Source organism: Podarcis erhardii, assembly GCF_964252035.2.
Source record: "Podarcis erhardii genome assembly, chromosome: 9".
NCBI classification, from domain to species: Eukaryota; Metazoa; Chordata; class Lepidosauria; order Squamata; family Lacertidae; genus Podarcis; species Podarcis erhardii.
In genome coordinates, this window is record NC_138512.1 from 12,987,259 (window position 1) to 13,011,318 (window position 24,060).

Below are 24,060 nucleotides of genomic sequence, written 5' to 3' on the forward strand. Positions count from 1 at the left end.
GCCGCGATCTCAGACAGCTTTACGATCCCAATCAGTCATTCGCAGCGTCCGGCACGCTTCTTTCTCAGCTGCGCAACAAAGTCTGCTGTCTCTTTGGCCACGGCTTAGCAGAGTAGCATACAGCGGTGTAAAACAGTCTTTTTCTCCCTTGCTCCATGCAAGCATACACAGACAGATTCGTCTATTTACAGCTTTTATTCAAACATTTGTCCATCACTGCTTGCAGCCATGTCCGTCTCTCTCAAGACACACAGAGAGAACAACAACAGTACAGTCTCCTCCCAGACTCCTCCCAGCTTCCATAGCTGACGTCACATCAGAAAGTGACGCACACCTCAGAACACTTAACCAGTTAAGTTCTGAACCCTCACAGTTTTATCGTGTTTTTATTATTCTGTTGGGAGCCCCCCAGAGTGGCTGGGGGAGACCCAGCCAGATGGGCAGGATATAAACAATAAATTATTATTATTATATATGGATAATTAAATAATGCAGTGGTACCTCGGGTTACATACGCTTCAGGTTACAGACTCCACTATCCCAGAAATATTACCTCGGGTAAGAACTTTGCTTCAGGATAAGAACAGAAATCGTGCTCTGGCGGTGTGGCAGCAGCAGGAGGCCCCATTAGCTAAAGTAGTGCTTCAGGTTATGAACAGTTTTAGGTTAAGAACGGACCTCCAGAACAAATTAAGTACTTAACCCGAGGTACCACTGTAATAATAATCTTTATTGCAGTCGAACGACCCATAAAATGGATTCAGAATAAAATACAGATTCGTACAGTCATACCTCGTGTTACAGACACTTCAGATTGTGGTTTTTTTTTGGGTTACGGACCCGCCGAAACCCAGAAGTACCAGAACGGGTTACTTCCGGGTTTTGGGGGTCGTGCATGTATAGAAGTGCTAAATCGCGCTTTGTGCATGCGCAGAAGACCAAATCATAACACGTGCATGCACGGATGCAACGCTGTGGGTTGCAAACATGCATCCCGCATGAATCACATTCGCAACCCAAGCGTCCACTGTACAGTGGTACCTCGGGTTACATACGCTTCAGGTTACATATGCTTCAGGTTACAGACTCAGAAATAGTGCTTCAGGTTAAGAACTTTGCTTCAGGATGAGAACAGAAATCGTGCTCCGGTGGCGCAGCAGCAGCAGGAGGCCCCATTAGCGAAAGTGGTGCTTCAGGTTAAGAACAGTTTCAGGTTAAGTACGGACCTCCAAAACAAATTAAGTACTTAACCCGAGGTACCACTGTACAGACAACCCCCCAGGGAAGGAAGACCGAAGTGTTATTTGTTTAGTCATGGGTATGTTGATCTTTGATTCGTATAACTACTGAAAGAAACTTTGCCATGGCCACTGTGATATTATTGGACTTGTCGTCCAGAAGATATTTGGTATAGTAGGCTTTAAATAGACCTGGCCGATTTGCTAATAGTGGTTTAATCAATAGTTCCCTAGCTTGATCATATTGTCCGCAATGCAAGAAAATATGCCTCATGCAGTCGACATCCTAAGAGCATACACAGATCCTTTTTTGATAAGGGATGCCTCTCAGTCTGCTATCCAGCACTTCTGATGGGAATACATTTAATCTGGCTTTGGAGAAAAGATGCCAATATGTTGGTACAGACAAATTTCTAAGATATGCAGGTGTCTGAAAATTGAACTCATTGTCAATTCCTACTGCTAATGGGCCACAGATGACATGAGACTGAGATCGGAGTTCACTATGTGATATGTCTCAGAGCCTTTGCCTCAGCGATTCAAGGGCGGTTTCATAGCCCAGATGGTACAGGAGAGAAGGTGGCATACCAATCGAAGTGGCTCCCCCCCCCCCCCAGGTATAGAGGATTCCCTGGTCCTGAATGGGGTAACTGTGCCCCTGAAGGACCAGGTACGCAGCCTGGGAGTCATTTTGGACTCGCAGCTGTCCATGAAAGACCTACAGTGGCTCCCAGTACGTTTCCGAGCACAATTCAAAGTGTTGGTGCTGACCTTTAAAGCCCTAAACGGCCTCGTTCCAGTATATCTGAAGGAGCGTCTCCACCCCCATCGTTCTACCCGGACACTGAGGTCCAGCACCGAGGGCCTTCTGGCAGTTTCCTCACTGCGAGAAGCCAAGTTACAAGGGAACCAGGCAGAGGGCCTTCTCAGTAGTGGCACCCACCCTGTGGAACACCCTCCCACCAGATGTCAAAGAGAACAACAACTACCAGACTTTTAGAAGACATCTGAAGGCAGCCCTGTTTAGGGAAGCTTTTAATGTTTGATGTATTACAGTATTTTAATATTTTTTTGGAAGCTGCCCAGAGTGGCTGGGGAAGCCCAGCCAGATGGGTGGGGTAAAAATAATATATCATCATCATCATTATTATTATTGGAAATTTTATTTACAACATAACATAAACCCCCCACCCCCCAATACAGAAATCCGTCCTAATTAAAAATGAACATAAGAAACAATAAGCATAACATACAACAATACAAACAACCAAATATAAGACTTCCTTTATCCAGTATCTGGCCTCCTTATTTACTTCTGTTTTGTTTATGAATAATTATTAAGATTTTTCTAATTATAACTTAAATATCCACAAAGTCTCCTGCAGACATGAATCAAAACAAGTCCAGGTATGAATTTTAGGGCACTGTTTTGTGAAGTATTCTCTGCATTTCCCCCATGCTTTTTGAAATTCTTGTCTAGTGTGATCTCTAATTCCTCTGTTAATCTAGCCAGTTCAATATACTCTAACAGTTTGTCTTGCCATTCCTTTTTTGTGAAAAAGGAATCGCAGTTGCTTTTCTAACCATAATTTTCATCCATGAGCTGGTAAACTCCTCGTTGTTTAGGTATGGAAGTAACCCCTTCCCTAGGCCAAAGACTGATAAATCCTCTCCTCCTCCAGGAGGGGAGGGATTGTGAGCGGGAACAGTTTCCCGCATTATGCAGGGGGCGTGCCGGCCCCTGCCCTGCTCCATTGCTGGCGCGCCACGCCTCCCAGAAGAACACCCAGTCGGGTGGCAGCTTGGGGGCGTGGTTTAGCTGCTCAAATGCGGCCACACCAGCTTTCCCCGCCATTGCACTGCTGATCTCTTCAAGTCACCCACCCACCACTCCCTTTAGGGCTTAGCTGCTCGCTTGACCTTGCTATGGACCTGTGATTGGTCGCCCTGGTTGCCTAGGGGGCCTGGTAGGAGTTTTTTTCCAATTGGCAAATTGGCACCGGCCTTTTGGTATTTTTCGCCTACCTCGTAGCAATCGTCACAACATTCTCGGTATTTGGCGGTTAGGCATTGGAATGTGTTGTTGGTGTATGGAAGAGCAAGGTGTGGCCATCGCCTACCCCTTCACTTATGGGTATTCCGTTAAAGGAATTCGGCGGCCATGGATCCTGTCCGATGCCCTGTGTGGCGGGGGGCCATGGCACAACCCTTGGTGACATCAGGGGAGAGCGTATAGTTGTATTTGCATCAACAGGCTCCCCCGACTGGTGATTAACCCTCATCAGGCTCACCCCACTCTGAGTGGGTGGAGTCAAAATTTGTGGTTGTCCAATGCCTAAGCCAATACCTCTCACATGCGGTAATTAATAAAGTTGTGGACTTTTCTAGCCCATTAACCTAATATGCTGTGTCCACGTGTCTTTATTATTCCCAAGCGGGTAACGGGTCCCTGAATCACAGTTGAATGTGTTTGTATTGCCACCTTCAATCTGCAGGAAAAGAACACGACGACGTCCGTTCAAGACGAATTTATGCAGTTGCTGTTGTGGGGCAAAGCAAGGTACTGCGCAGGAAGTTGTTTTTCATCAGAGTTGTGTACTGCGTTGCACTCACAAGCAAAGTGAAATTTGTGTGTGGTGTTATTTTCCCAATACAGCCTTGAACTTCAGGCGTTGCTTATGAATCAGCTCACAGTAAAGGTATGCTAGTGCACATGTTAAAATACTGTTACTGCCTTTTGATTGACCGACGCTGCTAAAAAAAAAGTCTCTTCCAACAGGGCTTAAAAAAACTTGGCCAGTCCATGGAATCCTCTTATTCCAGTATTCAGAAGCTTGTCATAAGTCACTTGCAAAGGTAACATCTCATGCTGTGTTGAGAGGGACGCAAATAAATATAGGAACTTATGGAACAGAGAAAACTCGAAAATATTTGATGCTTAAGTCTGTTGAAATACCACCGCCACCTTCCTGTTCCACGGAAGGAAAATCACTAAAATACTTCTCACTTACGCAAGGAAATCCTGGCTTGGGCTGAGTATGAGTGATAACCAACATTAGCCGTTTTCAGAGTAGACCCCTTGAAATCAGTGGATTTATTGATCTCATTAAGTCTACATGAAGTGTTATTAACACTCATATATCACACTATACAAGTAACAACCTAGTTATGCAGAATTTAAACTTATTTTTTTACTTCTACCCCAGCAAAGCATAACTCTGTGGAGCTGTCAAGTTAGCTAACAGCATAATAAAGCAACATTAAAATTAAAAGCAGTATGAAACCAAACATCTATCTTTCTTTCTTTCTTTCTTTCTTTCTTTCTTTCTTTCTTTCTTTCTTTCTTATTTATTTATTTTAGTGGGTTTTATAAACAAGAATACTGCTATACAAATAAGTACAGTGGTGCCCCGCAAGACGAATGCCTTGCAAGACGGAAAACCCGCTAGACGAAAGGGTTTTCCGTTTTGGAGGTGCTTCGCAAAACGAATTTCCTATGGGCTTGCTTCGCAAGACGAAAATGTCTTGCGAGTTCCTGCGGGTTTTTTTTCCTTTCCCCCCCTTTTTCTAAGCCGCTAAGCCGCTTATCAGCTGATCCGCTAAGCCGCTTAACAGCTGATCCGCTAAGCCGCTTATCAGCTGATCCTCTAAGCCGCTTATCAGCTGATCCGCTAAGCCGCTTATCAGCTGATCTGCTAAGCTGCTAATAGGGCTAATCCGCTAAGCCACTAATGGGCTTGCTTCGCAAGACGAAAAAACTGCAAGACGAAGAGACTCGCGGAACGGATTCTTTTCGTCTTGCGAGGCACCACTGTACACCAAGTTTTCTCATGTCAGGAGGAAGTGTGGACCAAACATCATATATAAGCTACAAATCACTTGTATTTTGCTTGGTTTCCTTCAGTCTGTCAAATATTCCAGATTATTATTCTTTAATAATGATGCATTGTTGAGTGTCATGACAGCTCCTTCACTGAAATGTTTTTGCTGCCTTGCTTTGATAGCGGCTCTGAGGCTTTACTTTACCATCTCAGTGAACTGAAAGGAATGGCATTGTGGAAACAAAAGTATGAGTCTCTTGGACTGGATGGAACAGGAATCGAAGGTACATATTATTAGCTTTCTGGCTAGCGTGTGGATCGTCAACTCAGCTGATGTTAAATAACTGTTCTCTCTTTACAGAAGCTATTACTGCGGTGGGCTCCTTCATCCTTAAAGCCAATGAGTTGCTTCAGTACGTATTCATCTAGCTTGTCGGATGCAAAGCATTTTTAAGACTTTGGTTTCCTGTTTAAATGTTGGCCAAAATATAACTTAGTCTGTACAACTTAGTTATCACCTTTCTGTGAAGATCCTGACCGATATTTTGCTGTAAATATTACTGATAGTGCATAAGCAGCACTATGACTTGTATTTAAGCACCATTCCATGCTGGCAGGGTTGGCAGAGGAAGGATGGAATATTCCATCCCTTCTCTCTTGTCAGATGCAAAAAGGGACTGAATCCTGGACCTTATAATTGTTGCTTAAAAATGAAGATTTCAGCAAGAAGTCTGCTAGAAGAGAGAAAGACCTCTCCCTTCTCACTCTTCTCTCTCTAGAAGTGGAACAGACTAGCAAAAAGGTTGCAAGCTAGTAACGTCTGATGAACATATTTATAAGGTTGCATTATATTAATGATATTGAAGCGATGACGTACCTTTCAGCGTGTGGAACTGCTCGCATGGAAGGAAATTGTAACGAGGGAGGGGGGCTTTAGAAACACCTTTCAGTCAGGCCAGCATTTGGAATAGGTTTTAATGCCCTTTCTATTCTTTCTTTCTACAGAGTTATAGACAGCAGTATGAAGAACTTCAAAGCTTTTTTCCGGTGGCTATATGTAGGTGAGGAAAAATTAGTGCTAATGATATAAACCAGGGTTCGATGTCGTGAAGCGTAACTGAAAAATGGAAACCTACACACATGAAGGGATAGGGCTGAATCTTATTAGTTTATTAGCCATCAGGGAGCATGGTTAATTCTGCCATAATAGGTTGGGTAAGGGGACGCGGGTGGCGCTGTGGTCTAAACCACTGAGCCTCTTGGGTTTGCCGATTGGAAGGTTGGCGGTTCGAATCTCCACATTGCTCTGTCCCAGCCCCTGCCAACCTAGCAGTTTGAAAGCACGCCAGTGCAAGTAGATAAATAGGTACCACTGTGGTGGGAAGATAAACAGCATTTCCATGCGCTCTGACTTCCATCATGGTGTCCTGTTGCACCAGAAGTGGTTTAGTCATGCTGGCCACCTGACTCGGAAAGCTGTCTGTGGACAAACGCCGGCTCCCTCGGCCTGAAAGCAAGATGAGCTCCGCAACCCCATAGTCACCTTTGACTGGACTTAACCATCCAGGGGTCCTTTACTAGGCAACTCCACATGGACAAGTTTTTTTCTCCTCAGAAATGAAAGGAAGCCACCCAACCTATTTAAAAGGTAAATAGGTTGGGTGGCTGCCTTTCATTTCTGAGGAGAAAAAAAGTAAAGACTTGTCCATGTGGAGTCACCTAGTTCCCACCAACAGGGACATCATGAAATAGGAAATGCCATTCATTTCCTTTCTGAAGACAGCTTAGGGCTGTGGAGGGGAAGCCATGGTCTCCCAGTTTTTCCTTCCCACACCCAGAAGGGCTGGGTTTTCAAGAAGGACAAGGGGAATGGAGAGGGGGGACGGGACAGAATGGTTTTAAGTTTTCCACTTATTGATAGGCCTTTTGAGTTTTAAATATCGTCCCTGCACAGGTTGTCCTTCGTATTTTACACAAAGAGATACAGGAAAAAATAACCATGGCATGTTGTTGTTGCTGCCGTTGTGGCATTTTCAAGTGGGTATACAGTGGTACCTCGGGTTACATACGCTTCAGGTTACATATGCTTCAGGTTACAGACTCCGCTAACCTAGAAATAGTGCTTCAGGTTAAGAACTTTGCTTCAGGATAAGAACAGAAATCGTGCTCCGGCGGCAGCGGGAGGCCCCATTAGCTAAAGTGGTGCTTCAGGTTAAGAACAGTTTCAGGTTAAGTACGGACCTCCGGAACGAATTAAGTACTTAACCCGAGGTACCACTGTAATTACTGTTTTATCATTGCTGTATTTTGGTGAAATCTTCTCTTTTGGAAGCAAGGGCAGTGGAATGGAAATTATTGCACTGTCCTGGTAATCTCTCTTTTTAAAAAAATTTCCAGCCATGCTGAGGATGTCAGAAGATCATGTCCCTCCAGAGCTGAACAAGGTAGTATTTCTGTGCTTCGTCATGTATCTTCCATTTCCTACATGTATTTAAAGGCAATACCATTACACCCTATCTAATTAGAAATGTACAACAGCAATCCAGTGATATCTAGCCCCCTTAACTAAATTAAATATCGACAAAGAATAAAATTAACATGGTTGTCCACAGAGTATTATTGACATTTTAATGTTAATTAGGGTTGTGTTTTCTTGTTTGATCTGCTACTGTATAATTATTTTATATTCAGTAATTTTCATGTTCTTTTAAAGAGAAAACTTTAATTTTGATGCTCCTGCTTGCAGAATTTTGGCAGCTGATTTTTAAAATGTGAATTTTTTCTTCTTGTTTCTCAAAGATGACTCAGAAAGATATTACTTTTGTTGCCGATTTTCTTACTGAACATTTCAATGAGGTAAGTTTTTTAATTTGACTGGCTACTGTGAGTAAATTATTACATTTGCACATGATCTAGCTGACTTGGAGTTTTTGTTCTTTCAAGTGAAAGCAAATAGGTACATCTGTTCAGGTCAGCAAAGGAGATCTGAATTTGGAAAACAGATTTCTGCTCATACATTTGAAGGGGGAAAGAAATGTGCATTTGGGTTACTGTGATTTATTTATAGAACACCCTTCCTCCAAAAATCTCAGGGTGGTCTGTAACACTATATGAACATAACTATAAAACATCTTAAAACAAAATAAAACTTGATAGTAATACAAATTAATGACAGAGAACATTTCGGACTCAAAACAGGTAAAACTATAGTGGCTCAGCTTTCCTCACAGCTTGAGGAAATAAATGTGCTTTTTAAAAGAATCTAGAAGACTTAAGTTACTACCAAGATTCATATTCATGGTACTGGGGGGGAAATCTATGAAATGTTATTATACAAAACACTTAGCAGTACCAAGTAAATGTTGAAGACAGAATACACCCTATTTTTAGGAGAGGCTAATTTGTAATTTCAGCACAGAAATAATTGGATAACCCAATATGCCATTATTCAGTTATTGTAAGAACCCAGTACTGGAAGAGGGCTTGGAAGTAACATTACATTTACTTTCTGCTGTGAGAGTACTTCTTGCAAAAGATTGAACACAAATGCAGCCCCTTTAGTTTCAGAATGGATTGGAAAAATGGAGACGCCTGGAATAATGACCAAATTGATGTACTATAGCAGAGAAAGTCATGAACGGATAGAGCAACGGTCTTTATTTTATTTTGGAATGATAACATTCCAGGGCAACATTTATCTGTGTAATCTATATAGTGTGAAGTTGCTACATGTAGTATTTCTCAAATATATACACGTGTGTGTTTGTGTGTTTCGGTTCTCTTAACTAGAATAATAAATCTACTGCATTTTTAAAAGGGTACCTAAAAGACAGTACTGAGGGGGGCCAATCATACCTCAATCAGGAGGCAGTTCAATAATTTGGGTGCCACTGTGGAGAAGGCTCTGTGCTATTTCACCACCAACTCAAGGCCTGGGGGTATTTGGAAGCTAACTTGCCTCCTTCTGATACATATCCCACCGAGGCTGTGATATAATTGAATGTGGGACCTTGGGAGTTAGCTATCTTAATAATTCTTCACGTTTCCACTTGAAATAAAATATACATTGCATTCCATGTTTGTTTGCTTTTTTTTTTAGGCACCTGAGCTCTACAATCGTAAAGGGAAATACTTTAATGTAGAAAGAGTTGGTCAGGTAATGAATCAAGTCTCTTTGGTAAGACGGGGAGGTGGGCAAATGAGCTGCTGAAGGAAATATATTTTGCAGGTCGGAGCTAATGGCAGGGATAGCCTATCGCTCTGTAAAGCTACGTTCAGCATTCTGGAATCCGTTTAAGCAAATCAGATGAATTTATGTGAATGAACGTGCTTCGCTGGCAAGCTTTCCCACTCCTTACTCTCAATATTTATAACAACATACAGTAAATCTAAATAATATTGAGAACAAAAATAGGTGAGGGCCTTCAGACTATTCTAACGGGCTTCCTTGAGGCGTCTCACTGATTGCTGGCCTATATTGTGTGTTCCTCAGACCCCCCAGAATATGCATGAATTTTCTCAGTGCTGCCGTGTGGTTTAGAAATTGTTAACTGCCGTGGGGGATTCTGTCAGCTGTTCTGATGATGCCTGGGTACAAGTGGCTCCAGGTTGGCGCAGGTGTGACTTAAATGATCCTTCATCAAAACACTGTTCTTGCCTATTTACATAACGGCAGAAACTGTCACATAATAATAATAATACAGTCATACCTCGGGTTGAAGTAGCTTCGGGATGAATATTTTCGGGTTGCGCTCCGCGGCGACCGGAAGTAACGGAGCGCATTACTTCCAGGTTTCGCCGCATGCGCAGAGGCTCAAAATGATGTCATGTGCAGAAGCGGCGAATTGCGACAGGCGCGGGTTGCATTCGTTTTAGGATGCAAACAGGGCTCTGGAATGGATCCCGTTCACATCCAGAGGTGCCACTGTAATAATTTATTATTTATACCCCACCCATCTGGCTGGGTTTCTCCAGCCACTTTGGGCGGCTGCCAACTGAATATTAAAAACACAATACAGCATTAAACTACTCTGGAACCTTTGCAGCGCACCCCCCTCCCACAGCTCTTCTCTGTTCTCTAGATGTGCAGCAACTTGGGAGGGGGGGTGTTTCCATTTCTGACCTCTGCCTCGCATCACAGAAGTGATCTCATGAGTCACCCTCTTGGAGAAGAGTGTAAAAGATTAACGAAAGAGAGCTGGGCTTGTCAATAGCTTGATAGCAGACCCAAATCTCTCCAGATAGCATTCTCAGCAGATGCACCACATTGCAAAGGATCGGTCATTCCGTCCTACTTGCTCAGAGGGGGAAAGATCTCGTTGACTTTGGAGGAGTTTATTTCCTAGCAAGTATGCTTAGAATTGGGACGTGGGTGGCGCTGTGGGTTAAACCACAGAGCCTAGGACTTGCCGATCAGAAAGTTGGCAGTTCGAATCCCTGCAACTGTGCGAGCTCTCGTTGCTCGGTCCCTGCTCCTGCCAACCTAGCAGTTTGAAAGCACCTCAAAGTGCAAGTAGATAAATAGGTACCGCTCCGGCGGGAAGGTAAACGGCGTTTCTGTGCGCTGCTCTGGTTTCGCCAGAAGCGGCTTAGTCATGCTGGCCACATGACCCGGAAGCTGTATGCCGGCTCCCTCGGCCAGTAAAGTGAGATGAGCGCCCCAACCCCGGAGTCGGCCATGGCTGGACCTAATGGTAAGGGGTCCCTTTACCTTTTTATGCTTAGAATTGCTGCCTTAACAGATTTGAAGAAAACCTTGGGATTGCCAAAAGTCTTAAGAACAGAAGACATTTTATGGCCCCTGAAGGTTTTTTTAACAAATCAGCCTCTGAGCAGCTGCAAAGATGAGGGTTCAAGTTCCAGAGAAAAGTAGCAAGCAGGAGGGAGGAGGGAGAGTTAATATTTTCCCCAAAAGATTTACAGTGGCATTCTATAAATGTCTACTCAAAAGTATGTGTCATTTAACTCAGTGAGGCTTACTTCAGAGTAGACACTTGCAGAATTTCTCTGTAAATCCCTTGGTAAATTAAAAAGTTGTTTTGAGAGAACAGTAGTCCCCAAAAACCTTTTTTTTTTTTTTAAATATACTATGTCAAAGTTAAGGAATACAAAATTATACATAAGCACTTCCATTTACTCTGGATTCTTCATGAAGGGGAGTGAACAAATTGCTCATTTAATTAACTCCTCGCAATCACGAGAGGCTAGTTGTAGATGATAGTTTCATAGAGCAAAGGTTTATAACCATCTCTGATAAACTATTCCACTCTCCCTAGATAACAGGTTATTTTGAGTAAACTGATTACCAGAAAATAAAACACATTCTAAAGCCCTAAGAAAAAGGTCAAAAAACTTTCTTTAGTAGGTTATCTATTTGAAATCGGAAGGTCTGGTCATATTTTCCCAATGTCGTTGAGATATAAACTTGTCTTGTCTTGCTCTCCAGTATTTGAAAGATGAGGACGATGACCTCGTGTCCCCACCTAACACAGAAGGAAACCAGTGGTTTAACTTCCTCCAAAATAGCAACCATCTCAAAGGTACTTCATTCTCTTATAACCAGATGAGCTGAAGATGATGAGTCTGCAAGCATTCAAGTACAGTTGTTTAATATGGCACAGTATAGATTTGGCAATCTGTGTTGTTCTTACAAGTGACTGAGCAAGTGTGTTTGTTCAAAAGGGGAAGGGAGCTGAGGTGGAACTGCCAAACTAAATCACCCAGTCCTTCCATTTAAACATTTCATTCAGTCTTGGTAGTATAATCTTAGGTTGCTTTTTCATCAATAACTGATTTCTTTAGATGAAATTGTGACATTTGAATGTGAATTTCATTGGATGTATCCAGTACAGACACCACCCTAAGAAGTATGCTGTATCAAAATATTTTCCTTTCAGAACCCAGTTTTTGACAGCCTGTTTTCACAGTGCAGTTGTACATTTTGAATTTGAACGGAATCCGTTCTGGAATTCCGCTTGACTTCCAAAACGTTCAAAACCAAAGCGCGGCTTCTGATTGGCTGCAGGAAGCTCCTGCAGCCAGTCGGAAGCTGCGGAAGCCCCGTCGGACGTTCGGCTTCCAAAAATAGTCCGCAAACCAGAACAGTCACTTCTGGGTTTGCAGAAGGTATGGGAGCCAAAACGTTCGGGAACTAAGTTGTTGGATAATCAGGGTTCCTTACTGCATGGGTAGCGAAGGAGAGAACTTCAATTTATGCACGTATCTTAGAGGGTTTTGTAGTGTTTATAATTAATTTATTTCCGCTCTCTGTATACCACTTAATCTAAGCCTCCTATGTATATTTTGCTCTAGGAGGCTTAGTTCGGTCAGAATCCAGTACAGTGGTACCTCAGGTTACATACGCTTCAGGTTACATACGTTTCAGGTTACAGACTCCGCTAACCCAAAAATAGTACCTCGGGTTAAGAACTTGGCTTCAGGATGAGAACAGAAATCGTGCTCCAGTGGCGCGGCGGCAGCTGGAGGCCCCATTAGCTAAAGTGGTGCTTCAGGTTAAGAACAGTTTCAGGTTAAGAACGGACCTCCGGAACGAATTAAGTACGTAACCAGAGGTACCACTGTATACACTTCCAGAATTAACACGAAATACATTGCTTTTCATAAGTGAGCCACCATAGTTGCTAGTGGGCCATGGAAATTTGTGTCCCAGGCTTTTAAGACTTATCTACCCATGTACTGGGACATGGGTGGCGCTGTGGGTTAAATCACAGAGCCAAAGACTTGCTGATCAGAAGGTCGGCGGTTCGAATCCCCACGACAGGGTGAGCTCCCGTTGCTCGGTCCCTGCTCCTGCCAATCTAGCAGTTCGAAACCACGTCAGAGTGCAAGTAGATAAATAGGTACCACTCCGGTGGGAAGGGAAACGGCGTTTCCGTGCGCTGCTCTGGTTCACCAGAAGCGGCTTAGTCATGCTGGCCACATGACATGGAAGCTGTACGCCGGCTCCCTTTGCCGGATAAAGCGAGATGAGCGCCGCAACCCCAGAGTCGGTCACGACTGGACCTAATGGTCAGGGGTCCCTTTACCTTTACCCATGTACTATCGAAACCAAAGGGGCGCATTGGTTGCCAGTTTTTCTTGTCTCCTACCTCACCAGTCAGTTGTTAATAATTGTTTCCCACAACCCAGTGTCCATATGGCCAGAATAATTAAGTTGCACTACATTGCAAGATTGTTGTAGAACCTCAGTCCTGCCTCCAATTTATAACAGAGGTTCCATAAATCATCAGACTGTTCCAAAACCACCCTTGTCAAAGCTGCACACACTACTACTACTACTACTACTAATAATAATAATATTTATTCCACGCCCATCTGGCTGAGCTTCCCCAGCCACTCTGGGAGGCTCCCAACAGAATATTAAAAACACAATAAAACATCAAACATTGAAAACTTCCCTAAACAGGGCTGCCTTCAGATGTCTTCTAATCCAGATAGTTGTTTATTTCCTTGACATCTGATGGGAGGGGGTTCCACAGGGCTGGCGCCACCACTGAGAAGGCTCTACAGTATGCAGGCAGTAATGGTGGACTTACTTAAATTGAGGGAGCAATTAAAAAAATAAAATTTTTTAAAAGCATGTTTAAAAGACCTGAATTGAAGCACGAATTCTATCTTTTATGTCTCCATTTTGTCTTGAGGTGGGCAGAATACACTGTTTCCCAGTCATAGTTATTTTGACCGGTGTCCTAGATTTCTTTTTCGCTTCATGTGAGCCGCTGTCTAACAGGACCTCTGGGAGTTGAAGGGCAAATGGCAGCAAGAATAAATGCTGTTACCAAACAGTGGTGCTGTCTAGGCATGGTCTTCTCTGAGCTTATAGCCGAAAAACTAATTGGGGGGCGGGGGGCGGAAAACCAAACTGAAAGAGGCTTTGATCCACAGGCTGTATGTTTGCTTTGTTGTTGTTGTTTTTGTTGTTGTTAATTGTTTAGTTGTGTCTGACTCTTCGTGACCCCATGGACCAGAGCACGCCAGGCACTCCTGTCTTCCACTGCCTCCCACAGTTTAGTCAGACTCATGTTAGTAGCTTCGAGAACACTGTCCAACCACTGGGCCAAAACAAACAAGATGAATTTTAACAGGGAGAAATGTAAAGTATTGCCCTTGGGCAAAAAAAATGAGAGGCACAAATACAAGATGGGGGACACCTGGCTTGAGAGCAGTACATGTGAAAAGGATCTAGGAGTCTTGGTTGACCACAAACGTGACATGAGCCAACAGTGTGACGCGGCAGCTAAAAAAGCCAATGCAATTCTGGGCTGCATCAATAGGAGTATTGCATCTAGATCAAGGGAAGTAATAGTGCCACTGTATTCTGCTCTGGTCAGACCTCACCTGGAGTACTGTGTCCCGTTCTGGGCACCACAGTTCAAGGAGGACACTGACAAACTGGAACGTGTCCAGAGGAGGGCAACCAAAATGGTCAAAGGCCTGGAAACGATGCCTTATGAGGAACGGCTAAGGGAGCTGGGCATGTTTAGCCTGGAGAAGAGGAGGTTAAGGGGTGATATGATGGCCATGTTCAAATATATAAAAGGATGTCACATAGAGGAGGGAGAAAGGTTGTTTTCTGCTGCTCCAGAGAAGCGGACACGGAGCAATGGTTCCAAACTACAAGAAAAAAGATTCCACCTAAACATTAGGAAGAACTTCCTGACAGTAAGAGCTGTTCGACAGTGGAATTTGCTGCCAAGGAGTGTGGTGGAGTCTCCTTCTTTGGAGGTCTTTAAGCAGAGGCTTGACAACCATATGTCAGGAGTGCTCTGATGGTGTTTCCTGCTTGGCAGGGGGTTGGACTCGATGGCCCTTGTAGTCTCTTCCAACTCTATGATTCTATGATTCTGTGATCTCGTCCTCTGTCATCCCCTTCTCCTTGTGCCCTCCATCTTCCCCAACATCAGGGTCTTTTCCAGGCAGTCTTCTCTTCTCATGAGGTGGCCAAAGTATTGGAGCCTCAGCTTCACGATCTGTCCTTCCAGTGAGCACTCAGGGCTGATTTCCTTCAGAATGGATAGGTTTGATCTTCTTGCAGTCCCTGGGACTCTCAAGAGTCTCCTCCAGCACCGTAATTCAAAAGCATCAATTCTTTGGCGATCAGCCTTCTTTATGGTCCAGCTCTCACTTCCATACATCCCTACTGGGAAAACCATAGCTTTAACTATACGGACCTTTGTTGGCAATGTTTGCCTTAATAGGAGTGAATTGGGGAAACAGCGTTTCTCTTCACAGGTCCATCTAACTTCATCCAAGTGTAATTAATTTGCCTCTCTATTTCCAGAAAGCCCGTTGCTGTTTCCATACTACCCTCAGAAGTCCTTGCATTTTGTCAAAAGGCGGATGGAGGGAATTATCGACCAGTGCCTACAAAAGCCGGCTGTAAGTATTTGGTTGTTGGTCGGGTTTGAGTTTCGGCAAGCAACTCATCTGTTTTTAAAAGCAGGTTGCAAGAATGAAGTTGCCCTCTGCTGAAACGCCAAAGTTGCAGGCGGTGGCTTGCCCACACCCTTTTTCCTGCTAAATAGACTCGCTGGGGTTCAAACTCCCAGATTTGTAGCATTAATAGATTCCCTCCCCCTAAAAATAAAAAGCAGTATAGAAATGAAATTCTTATTAATAATAACATTCTGCATTTTGAGTGAGAGAGTCTGAGGTCTCTTCTTCATGACCCAGAATGATAGAGCAATAATGTTAAGTCCTCCACAGATTATGGCTTAATGGTTTTAACTTGGGTGGGTGTTGGTTATTTGGAGTGGGGTGGTTTTAAATTGTTATTAATTGTTATATGTCATTTTGTATTTGTATTTTTTTTCATAAGGCTGATCAATACTCTACTCTGCCATTTAAATGTGCTTGTGGGAGGGGGGTTTATTGTTTTGTTGCTTCTGTTTTGACTGTTTACTTGTGTTTTTACCTCATATTTTTTTCTTGTGAACCGTCCTGTGATCTTGTGATGAAGGGTGGTAAATAATAATAATAATAATATGCACAGGACTGTTGCCAGCATTTAGGCAAATAGCAGCTGTGACTGCATCTGCCCAGGCTGGATCGGGCCTTAAGATTTCCATTCTTTTTATGCATGTGAAAGACGGACGAGATTCAGATAGCAAAACCACTAGAATTCACAGCATTGCATAAACTTGAAACCTCCTTTCTTGTTGTTACCTAGATTGTGTCCTGTGGGCAGTCAGCTTCCGTTGTGTAGCTCTGTTTTGAATGCTAGAATAATAATCCCACAGGACTTAAAACATACACGGGTCCTATCTACTGTCGCATTCACAGTCCTGGGCCAAATTTGCTCTCTCAGTTTTGGTGGGTGTGTTGCTGCGACAAATTTCTCCCTACTGCTTTAATGCTTTTTGTCCTTCTCTCTAGGATGTGGTTGGGAAATCCGTGCACGAGGCGTTTTGTATGCCTTTGTACAAAGCACCCAAAAGGTAAGGCTTTTGCAATAAGGAATAGTTTTTTCCAAGTTTGACTTAGAACAAAATGCTGGAAGTGCTGGAGTATTGCTTCTGAGTTTACCAGCCACGTTGTCTTCCAGGATCTTTCCCATTGTTTCCTTCCATCAGTAAGTCACCATTCTGTACCCACTGAGCATGCTCAGTCTTCATGGGACTGTTTGCGGGTTTGGTAGTCACCTTATTCAATATTTTTCTGAAGTTTTTTTTTTTTTAAATGATATAATAATAATAATAATAATAATAATAATAATAATAATAATAATAATAATAATATTTATACCCAGCGCATCTGGCTGGGCTTCCCCAGCCACTCTGGGTGGCTTCCAACTAAATATTAAAACACAGTAATGCATCAAACATTAAAAGCTTCCCTAAACAGGGCTGCCTTCAGATGTCTTCTAAAAGTCTGGCAGTTGTTTTTCTCTTTGACATCTGGTGAGAAGGCGTTCCACAGGGCGGGTGCCACTACTGAGAAGGCCCTCTGCCTGGTTCCCTGTAGCTTTGCTTCTCGCAGTGAGGGAACCGCCAGAAGGCCCTCGGTGCTGGACCTCTGTGTCCGGGTAGAACGATGGAGGTGGAGACGCTCCTTCAGGTATACTGGACCGAGGATGTTTAGGGCTTTAAAGGTCAGCACCAACACTTTGAATTGTGTTGACCTTGTGTTGGCCTAATACCTCCCTCTTGCCCATGCTGCTCACATGAGGACATACTCTGAGAATGAATCTGCTATTGCAAATAGGATTTGCATATCATGCTATGTAAAATACGTTTTTAATGTTGTACACTGCCCTCGGAATTAAATAATAAATATTCTTCTCACGTTCTTCTTTCTTTTCCACTTTAGTGAGGATCCAACATCTCAGCTCTTCAAGTTGCCCTTTTTGTGAGCATGAAACTATTTTTCTACATTCTAGTCACCAGGTGTTACGGTTTATTTTTTACTTACGGGTATCCAAATTATCATTGCAGGTGGAATGATAAATCATCCAATTTGCATTACGTTTTGTTCACGATGTTAGAAAGTTCCATATCTAAAATATACATACTGAGGAGGCATACAGACACTTCAAGGTATGATGGAATAAAAGGTGTATTTTGAGCTTTCCGTTGGATTTGTTTTAATTTTAATTTTTTGTTTACATCTAGATGTTGTTCTTCAAAGCCACTTTCATTGCATGTCACAGGCCTAGATAACAGTTTCATTGATTTAGCTGTGCATTTTCACATATCATGTAATGTCTGTGTAAATTGCCAAAGATTTGGTTCATATGGTAATTTTTTCCACCCTTAGGTCTGCTGATAATGGGCTACTTGCTGTTGATTTTGGAAATTTTCTAAACAGCAGTTTTAATGAAAATTCAGGAACGAGGTTGGTATATCTAAAAATGCCTAACTTTCAAAAGCTAGCTAGATAGTAACTTCACCCAATTATACAGAGGTACCTTGGTTCTCAAACTTAATCTGTTCTGGAAGTCCATTCCAAAACCAAAGCATTCCAAAACCAAGGCGCGCTTTCCCATAGAAAGTAATGCAAAACAAATTAATCCGTTCCAGACTTTTAAAAACAACCCCTAAAGCAGCATTTTAACATGAATTTTACAATCTAACGAGACCATTGATCCATAAAATGAAAGCAATAATCAGTGTACTGTACTTTAAAATAAATAAGACAGTATTGTAGATGATAAAAATGAAAATTTAATTTTTTTCTTCCCTGCACTGATGATAGTCATTGTTTAGATAGAGGGCTTTTATCCATTTCCGCACTCACACAGTCAGTCAGTCAGTCAATCAGTCAATCAATCAATCAGTCAATCAATCAATCAATAGCTTAACTGGGTTCCACACAGTCACAAAACCAAATTAACCCCAAAAGCCTCAAAAACAAAAATTCAAAATAAATAGCAAAAACCCCAAACTTTATCCATTCCGGAAGTCCGTTTGACTTCCAAAATGTTTGAAAACCAAGGTGCAGCTTCTGATTGGTGCAGGCGCCCCGGAAACAATTGCTGACAACTGCATCGGACGTTCAGCTTCCAAAAATCGTTCAAAAACCGGAATACTTACTTCCGGGTTTTCGGAGTTTGAGAACCAAGGCGTTTGAGATCCAAGGTACCACTGTAACTTGATTAGGCATATAAAGCCCCTTGATTCTAGAAAAGAAGGGTGGCAAGATTTTAGGGAATGATCAATGTTTTGTTCTGAGCTGCTTGCAAACGTTTGTTCTGATGTAGGCCACATTGACCATTGGCCATAGTAAGTCATAAGCAGTGACTTACCATAAATAGGCGAACCACACATGCTTTGCTCATCTTCCCTAGCGCTGGGAAGAAACAAACCACAATCCTTGGCTTAATGTTACCTAAATTGTGTCACGCAAACCACAAGAATCATCGAATCCTGGAACTGTAGAGTTGAAAGGAACCCCGAGGGTGATCTAGTCCAAATCTCTGCAACGCAGGAATCTTTTGCCCAACACGGGATTCGAACCCACAGCCCTGAGATTAAGAGGCTCCTGCTGTACTTCCTGAACTATCCCACTTCTCCCCTTGGCTACAGAAAGTGGGTTGTTGGAGGTGATTGCTTTTTCCGCTGCCACCACCCCGTATCTCATGGAGACACAGTCAGTTGTTAACATAAACAAATAATCAAGTTTATTTTTAAATGCAGGAACAAACTTATGGTTTCAGTTAAATTTTCTCTTGTCAGTTTCTTATTCTTAGCTCCTAACAACTCCAAACTGATTACAGTGGTGCCTCGCAAGACGAAATTAATCCGTTCCGTGAGGCTCTTCGTCTAGCGGTTTTTTCGTCTTGCGAAGCAAGCCCATTGACAGCTTAGTGGATTAGCGCTATTAGCGGTTTAGCGGCTTTTAGCGGATCAGCTGTTAAGCAGCTTAGCGGCTTAGGAAAAGGGGGGGAAAGGGGAAAAAACCCGCAGGAACTCGCAAGACATTTTCGTCTTGCGAAGCAAGCCCATAGGGAAATTCGTTTTGCGAAGCGCCTCCAAAACGGAAAACCCTTCCGTCTAGCGGGTTTTCCGTCTTGCAAGGCGTTCGTCTTGCGGGGCACCACTGTATTCCAACTATCTATCTGACTCCACCTAACAATTCCTCTCACTCTCTCACAATACAACTCTACCAACCCACACCTAAACCTCCCTCTTCCTTCTTCAACTCCCAAACCTCAACTCAACTGACTTTCAATACCTCCCAGTCTAACTTTTATTCCCCCCTTGCATTCTCGCTGGCCAATCACATCACACCTATTTTAACCCTTTCCTTATTTTAACCCTTTCCAACTAGAATTCTTTCGCCTTATCTTGCTTATAGTTGTTACAGTTGCCTCGATGCCCATTTCTACGACGACGAAACGATCACGGTAATCCTTGCGGAGAATTCAGAGCAAGAGGGAAAGGAGAGGATTTTGGCCCAGTTGCCATTGTCATCCGTATATACCGAGGAAAACCAGGATTTGGAATTCAGCTGGAATTCCTCTCAAAGGTACGGATTGGACTTTCGGATTTTATCTTAATCCTTTTGCTCCATTTCCTGTGCCTCCTTTTCTTTTGGTAACCAAGCGTTAAGAAGGATGCAGGCTATTAGAAACTGCTGAACTGAAACTGCGCATTCCTAAGTACAGTGGTACCTCGGGTTAAGTACTTAATTCGTTCCGGAGGTCCGTTCTTAACCTGAAACTGTTCTTAACCTGAAGCACGACTTTAGCCAATGGGGCCTCCTGCTGCCACTGTGTCGCCGCTGCGCGATTTCTGTTCTTATCCTGAAGCAAAGTTCTTAACCTGAAGCACTGTTTCTGGGTTAGCGGAGTGTGTAACCTGAAGCATATGTAACCTGAAGCATATGTAACCCGAGGTACCACTGTACATGGCAAAATGTTGTTCCTCTTTGGTCAAGCATGGCTCTAACTTTCCTAAATGCCCTCGTAGGTAGTTCTTTAAGCAGCTTCCTTGTACATACCATATTTTTCTCTGTATAAGACGCCCTCATGTATAAGACACCCCCTATTTTTAGGGACTTGGTTTTAAGAAAATAGGGGGGAGATTGCCCCGTGCATAAGACGACCCTTAAGTTTTCACACTATTTTAATGTTAAAAAACCTAGTCTTACACAGTGGTACCTCAGGTTAAGTACTTAATTCATTCTGGAGGTCCGTTCTTAACCTGAAACTGTTCTTAACCTGAAGCACCACTTTAGCTAATGGGGTCTCCTGCTGCCGCCATGCCGCCGGAGCACGATTTCTGTTCTCATCCTGAAGCAAAGTTCTTAACCCGAGGTACTATTTCTGGGTTAGCGGAGTCTGTAACCTGAAGCGTATGTAACCCGAGGTACCACTGTACATGGAAAAGTACGGTAACTTGCACTATTGGGGCAGTATCCAAGTAACTCATTCCGTCGGCGCAAGGATTTTCATTGGCGCAACAGAACTTTCTCCCCATGTACCCTCTATTCTGGGTTCCCCCAGCACTCTGGAGCAGATTTGGAGAGGTTGTGGGACACACATGGGGAGAAGGGGGAAGATTTCTGTTGCACAAGCAGAAATTCTTGTGTTGATGGAATGTGTGCATGCATTATTCTGCAACATTTCCACTCTCCTGCCAGCATCATTGAGAGATTTGGCAACTGTGTAAGAATTAGCTGAGCATTCATGAGAACGTAAAATACGTACCGGCCTAACTTACCCGGTCATTCTAAAAAGATAACTGAGGTTCATTTCACTTTGAATATTCTAAGCACTGTATAAATGATAACTGCTGTTACGTTAAGCTACCCCGTTTGAACTCTGGGTCTGTTTCTCATTCATTAGTATATCGTTGCCCCTTACATTTTATTTTCAGCTTTTTTCAAAGGCATGCAGTGAAATCAGGGTCTTAAGAGGTGGTTTGGGCAAAAATGGCAGAGGAAGAAATTCAGTGACAAAGATGTACTGTATTTTTCGCTCTGTAAGACGCACTTTTCCCCTCCTAAAAAGTAAGGGAAAATGTGTGTGTCTTATGGAGCGAATGCAGGCGGGAGGCTCTGCTCAGCGCTCCCTTTAAAGAGCCGCGTGGAGCATGTGTGCAGCTCTTGGGGGCTTTTCCCCGAGGAGGGGGAAGGGCTACGGACGCTCTTTAAAGGGAGTGCGGCTCTTGGGGGAGCCTTAGCCGCGTGCAGCCCCTCCCGGGCAGGGGATGAAGGCTCCCCTTGTCCAGGAGAGGCTGTGCGCGACTGAGCTTAGCTGCTCAGCCTCTCCCGGGCAGGGGAGCCTTCATCCCGCTGCCCGGGAGAGGCTTCGCGCAGCTATCTCATAAGCCAGGACAGCAAGCGGTATCGCTGCGTAGCAATCCTTCTTGCTTTCCTGGCTTCTGGGTTTCAGAATTGTTTTTTCCTTGTATTCCTCTTCCAAAAACTGGGTGCGTCTTATGGTCTGGTGCGTCTTATAGAGCGAAAAATACGGTATGTGATGAAGTCTAGGTCATAACACTAAAGCAGGCATCCCTAACCTTCAGCCCTCCAGATGTTTTGGACTACAATTCCCATCATCCCTGACCACTGGTCCTGTTAGCTAGGGATCATGGGAGTTGTAGGCCAAAACATCTGGAGGGCCGCAGGTTGGGGATGCCTGGAGTGAAGTTTCAAATTTCCATTTGGAGTTAACAATGAATTTGTACTCTTAGCATCTTTCTTCGCTGGTCTTAACTAGATTGGATATGCAATGTGAGGACATTCCTACACAGTCTGTCACCATCGAGGGTCAGTGGAGGGTGTTGGAGAACATGAAAGCCCAGTATGTTGTTGTAAATGGCATCCGAAAAGTCTCCTGTGTGGTGAGTATCCCATGGACAGATTTTGCATTTGACCTGTTGACAGGATGGTTTGTTGTATGTTTAATCAGTAATAAGCACCACTGTGTTGACTGGGAGTCGTTCTCAAGTCATTTTGTATAGGACTGCAGGCCTTGTTTTTCTGGGGTCGTGAGTGAAGATATTGGACCAACTCCCTCAGCAATGAAGAGTATTAACCTATATAGTAAAAATAGTTCAGTTATCATCTCTATTGGTACAGGAACAGTATTCTGCTGCAGTGAAGATGTGGGGAACAAAAGTTTTTGGCTATTGCTTTGCAAATGCTTTTTATGTAGGTTGAAGTAATGTATTGTATTTCTTTGATTTTGAAGTTTTATGATCATTGTACTACATTTTTTAATCAGAAATTGTTACAGTTGTCACATCACAATAAAATTACATCTAGAACAAATGAAATGAAAAGGAAGAAAGAGAAACGACAAAAGAAAAGAGAGGAAGGCAGAGGAAGGAAGAAAAGAGAGGAGAAATAGACAGTAGATATAAACACATAATTATATACAGTGGTACCTCAGTTTTCGAGCGTCTCTGAAGCCAAATGTTTCGGTTTTTGAACGCCGAAAACACAGAAGTAATTGCTTTCGTTTTCAAATGCTTTTCAGAAGTCGAACAGTTTTTTTTTCCAATTTTCCCCACTGAAATTACAGACTGCCCTTTGCACCTCGGTTTTCAAATGGTCTTCTGGAACAGTTTGAAAACCGAGGTACCACTGTATATATATCCCTCTGTTCTAATTCTACCCTAATCTTCAGTCCACATGCAAAGAAGTGAGTCTTCCCAGCTCCCACCTGGGAAGTTTTCCTCAGTCTCACAGCCTGAGAAAAACCCACTTTTGCCTGCCTCCCTCACAGACCCCTCCCTTCTGACCGCCACTTATCTGTATGTAACTTATTTTATGTAAATTACATTAATAGTGCAATATCAGAAAAGAACAATCATAAAAAACAAAGAAAGAGTAAAGGAAAAAGAAAAAAACAGATTAAAAGATGAAAGAAACTTTCACTTCCCTGTCTGCCAATCATTTGTATATCAATTATTCAAAATACTTAACATATTTTCTTTTCTTTTCTAGCCTTTATTGTCATAAGTTAAAACAGTAAAATCATAAAATCATCCAAAGTCATCCAAATACATTGATAATACAAACACATAAAATATATAATCATATACAATGTATAATAGATAATCATATACAATATACATATAATACATATAATAATATAATACTTATACATATAATAGATAAACATATACAGTAGATAATCACCAATGAATAAATCAGGCAACTTTAGATTTAGCTTTAAATATCTCAGCTAAATAATAATAATAATAATAATAATAATAATAATAATAATAATTTATTTATACCCCGCCCATCTGGCTGAGCTTCCCCAGCCACTCTGGGCGGCTTCCAACTAAATATTAAAATACAGTAATGCATCAAACATTAAAAGCTTCCCTAAACAGGGCTGCCTTCAGATGTCTTCTATAAGTCTGGTAGTTGTTCTTCTCTTTGACATCTGGTGGGAGGGGGTTCCACAGGGCGGGTGCCACTACCGAGAAGGCCCTCTGCCTGGTTCCCTGTAGCTTTGCTTCTTGCAGCAAGGGAACTGCCAGAAGGCCCTTGCAGCTGGACCTCAGTGACCGGGTAAAACGATG

At 42.9% G+C, this 24,060-nt stretch overlaps 1 protein-coding gene across 1 annotated transcript in view; it reads left to right on the forward strand.

Annotated features, from left to right (window-relative positions):
* The window catches only part of ANAPC4 (anaphase promoting complex subunit 4), a 42,503-nt gene that overhangs the window by 16,168 nt on the left and 2,275 nt on the right, over positions 1 to 24,060 (forward strand). The window contains exons 12-28 of the mRNA XM_081876265.1: positions 3,734 to 3,798; positions 3,895 to 3,937; positions 4,018 to 4,094; positions 5,243 to 5,343; positions 5,421 to 5,472; positions 6,065 to 6,120; positions 7,457 to 7,503; positions 7,859 to 7,915; positions 9,159 to 9,215; positions 11,505 to 11,598; positions 15,360 to 15,457; positions 16,454 to 16,515; positions 17,387 to 17,425; positions 17,512 to 17,613; positions 17,834 to 17,911; positions 19,874 to 20,044; positions 22,242 to 22,365. Coding sequence (XP_081732391.1) covers positions 3,734 to 3,798; positions 3,895 to 3,937; positions 4,018 to 4,094; positions 5,243 to 5,343; positions 5,421 to 5,472; positions 6,065 to 6,120; positions 7,457 to 7,503; positions 7,859 to 7,915; positions 9,159 to 9,215; positions 11,505 to 11,598; positions 15,360 to 15,457; positions 16,454 to 16,515; positions 17,387 to 17,425; positions 17,512 to 17,613; positions 17,834 to 17,911; positions 19,874 to 20,044; positions 22,242 to 22,365 — 1,323 coding nt within the window. The remainder of the gene's footprint in view (positions 1 to 3,733; positions 3,799 to 3,894; positions 3,938 to 4,017; positions 4,095 to 5,242; positions 5,344 to 5,420; positions 5,473 to 6,064; positions 6,121 to 7,456; positions 7,504 to 7,858; positions 7,916 to 9,158; positions 9,216 to 11,504; positions 11,599 to 15,359; positions 15,458 to 16,453; positions 16,516 to 17,386; positions 17,426 to 17,511; positions 17,614 to 17,833; positions 17,912 to 19,873; positions 20,045 to 22,241; positions 22,366 to 24,060) is intronic.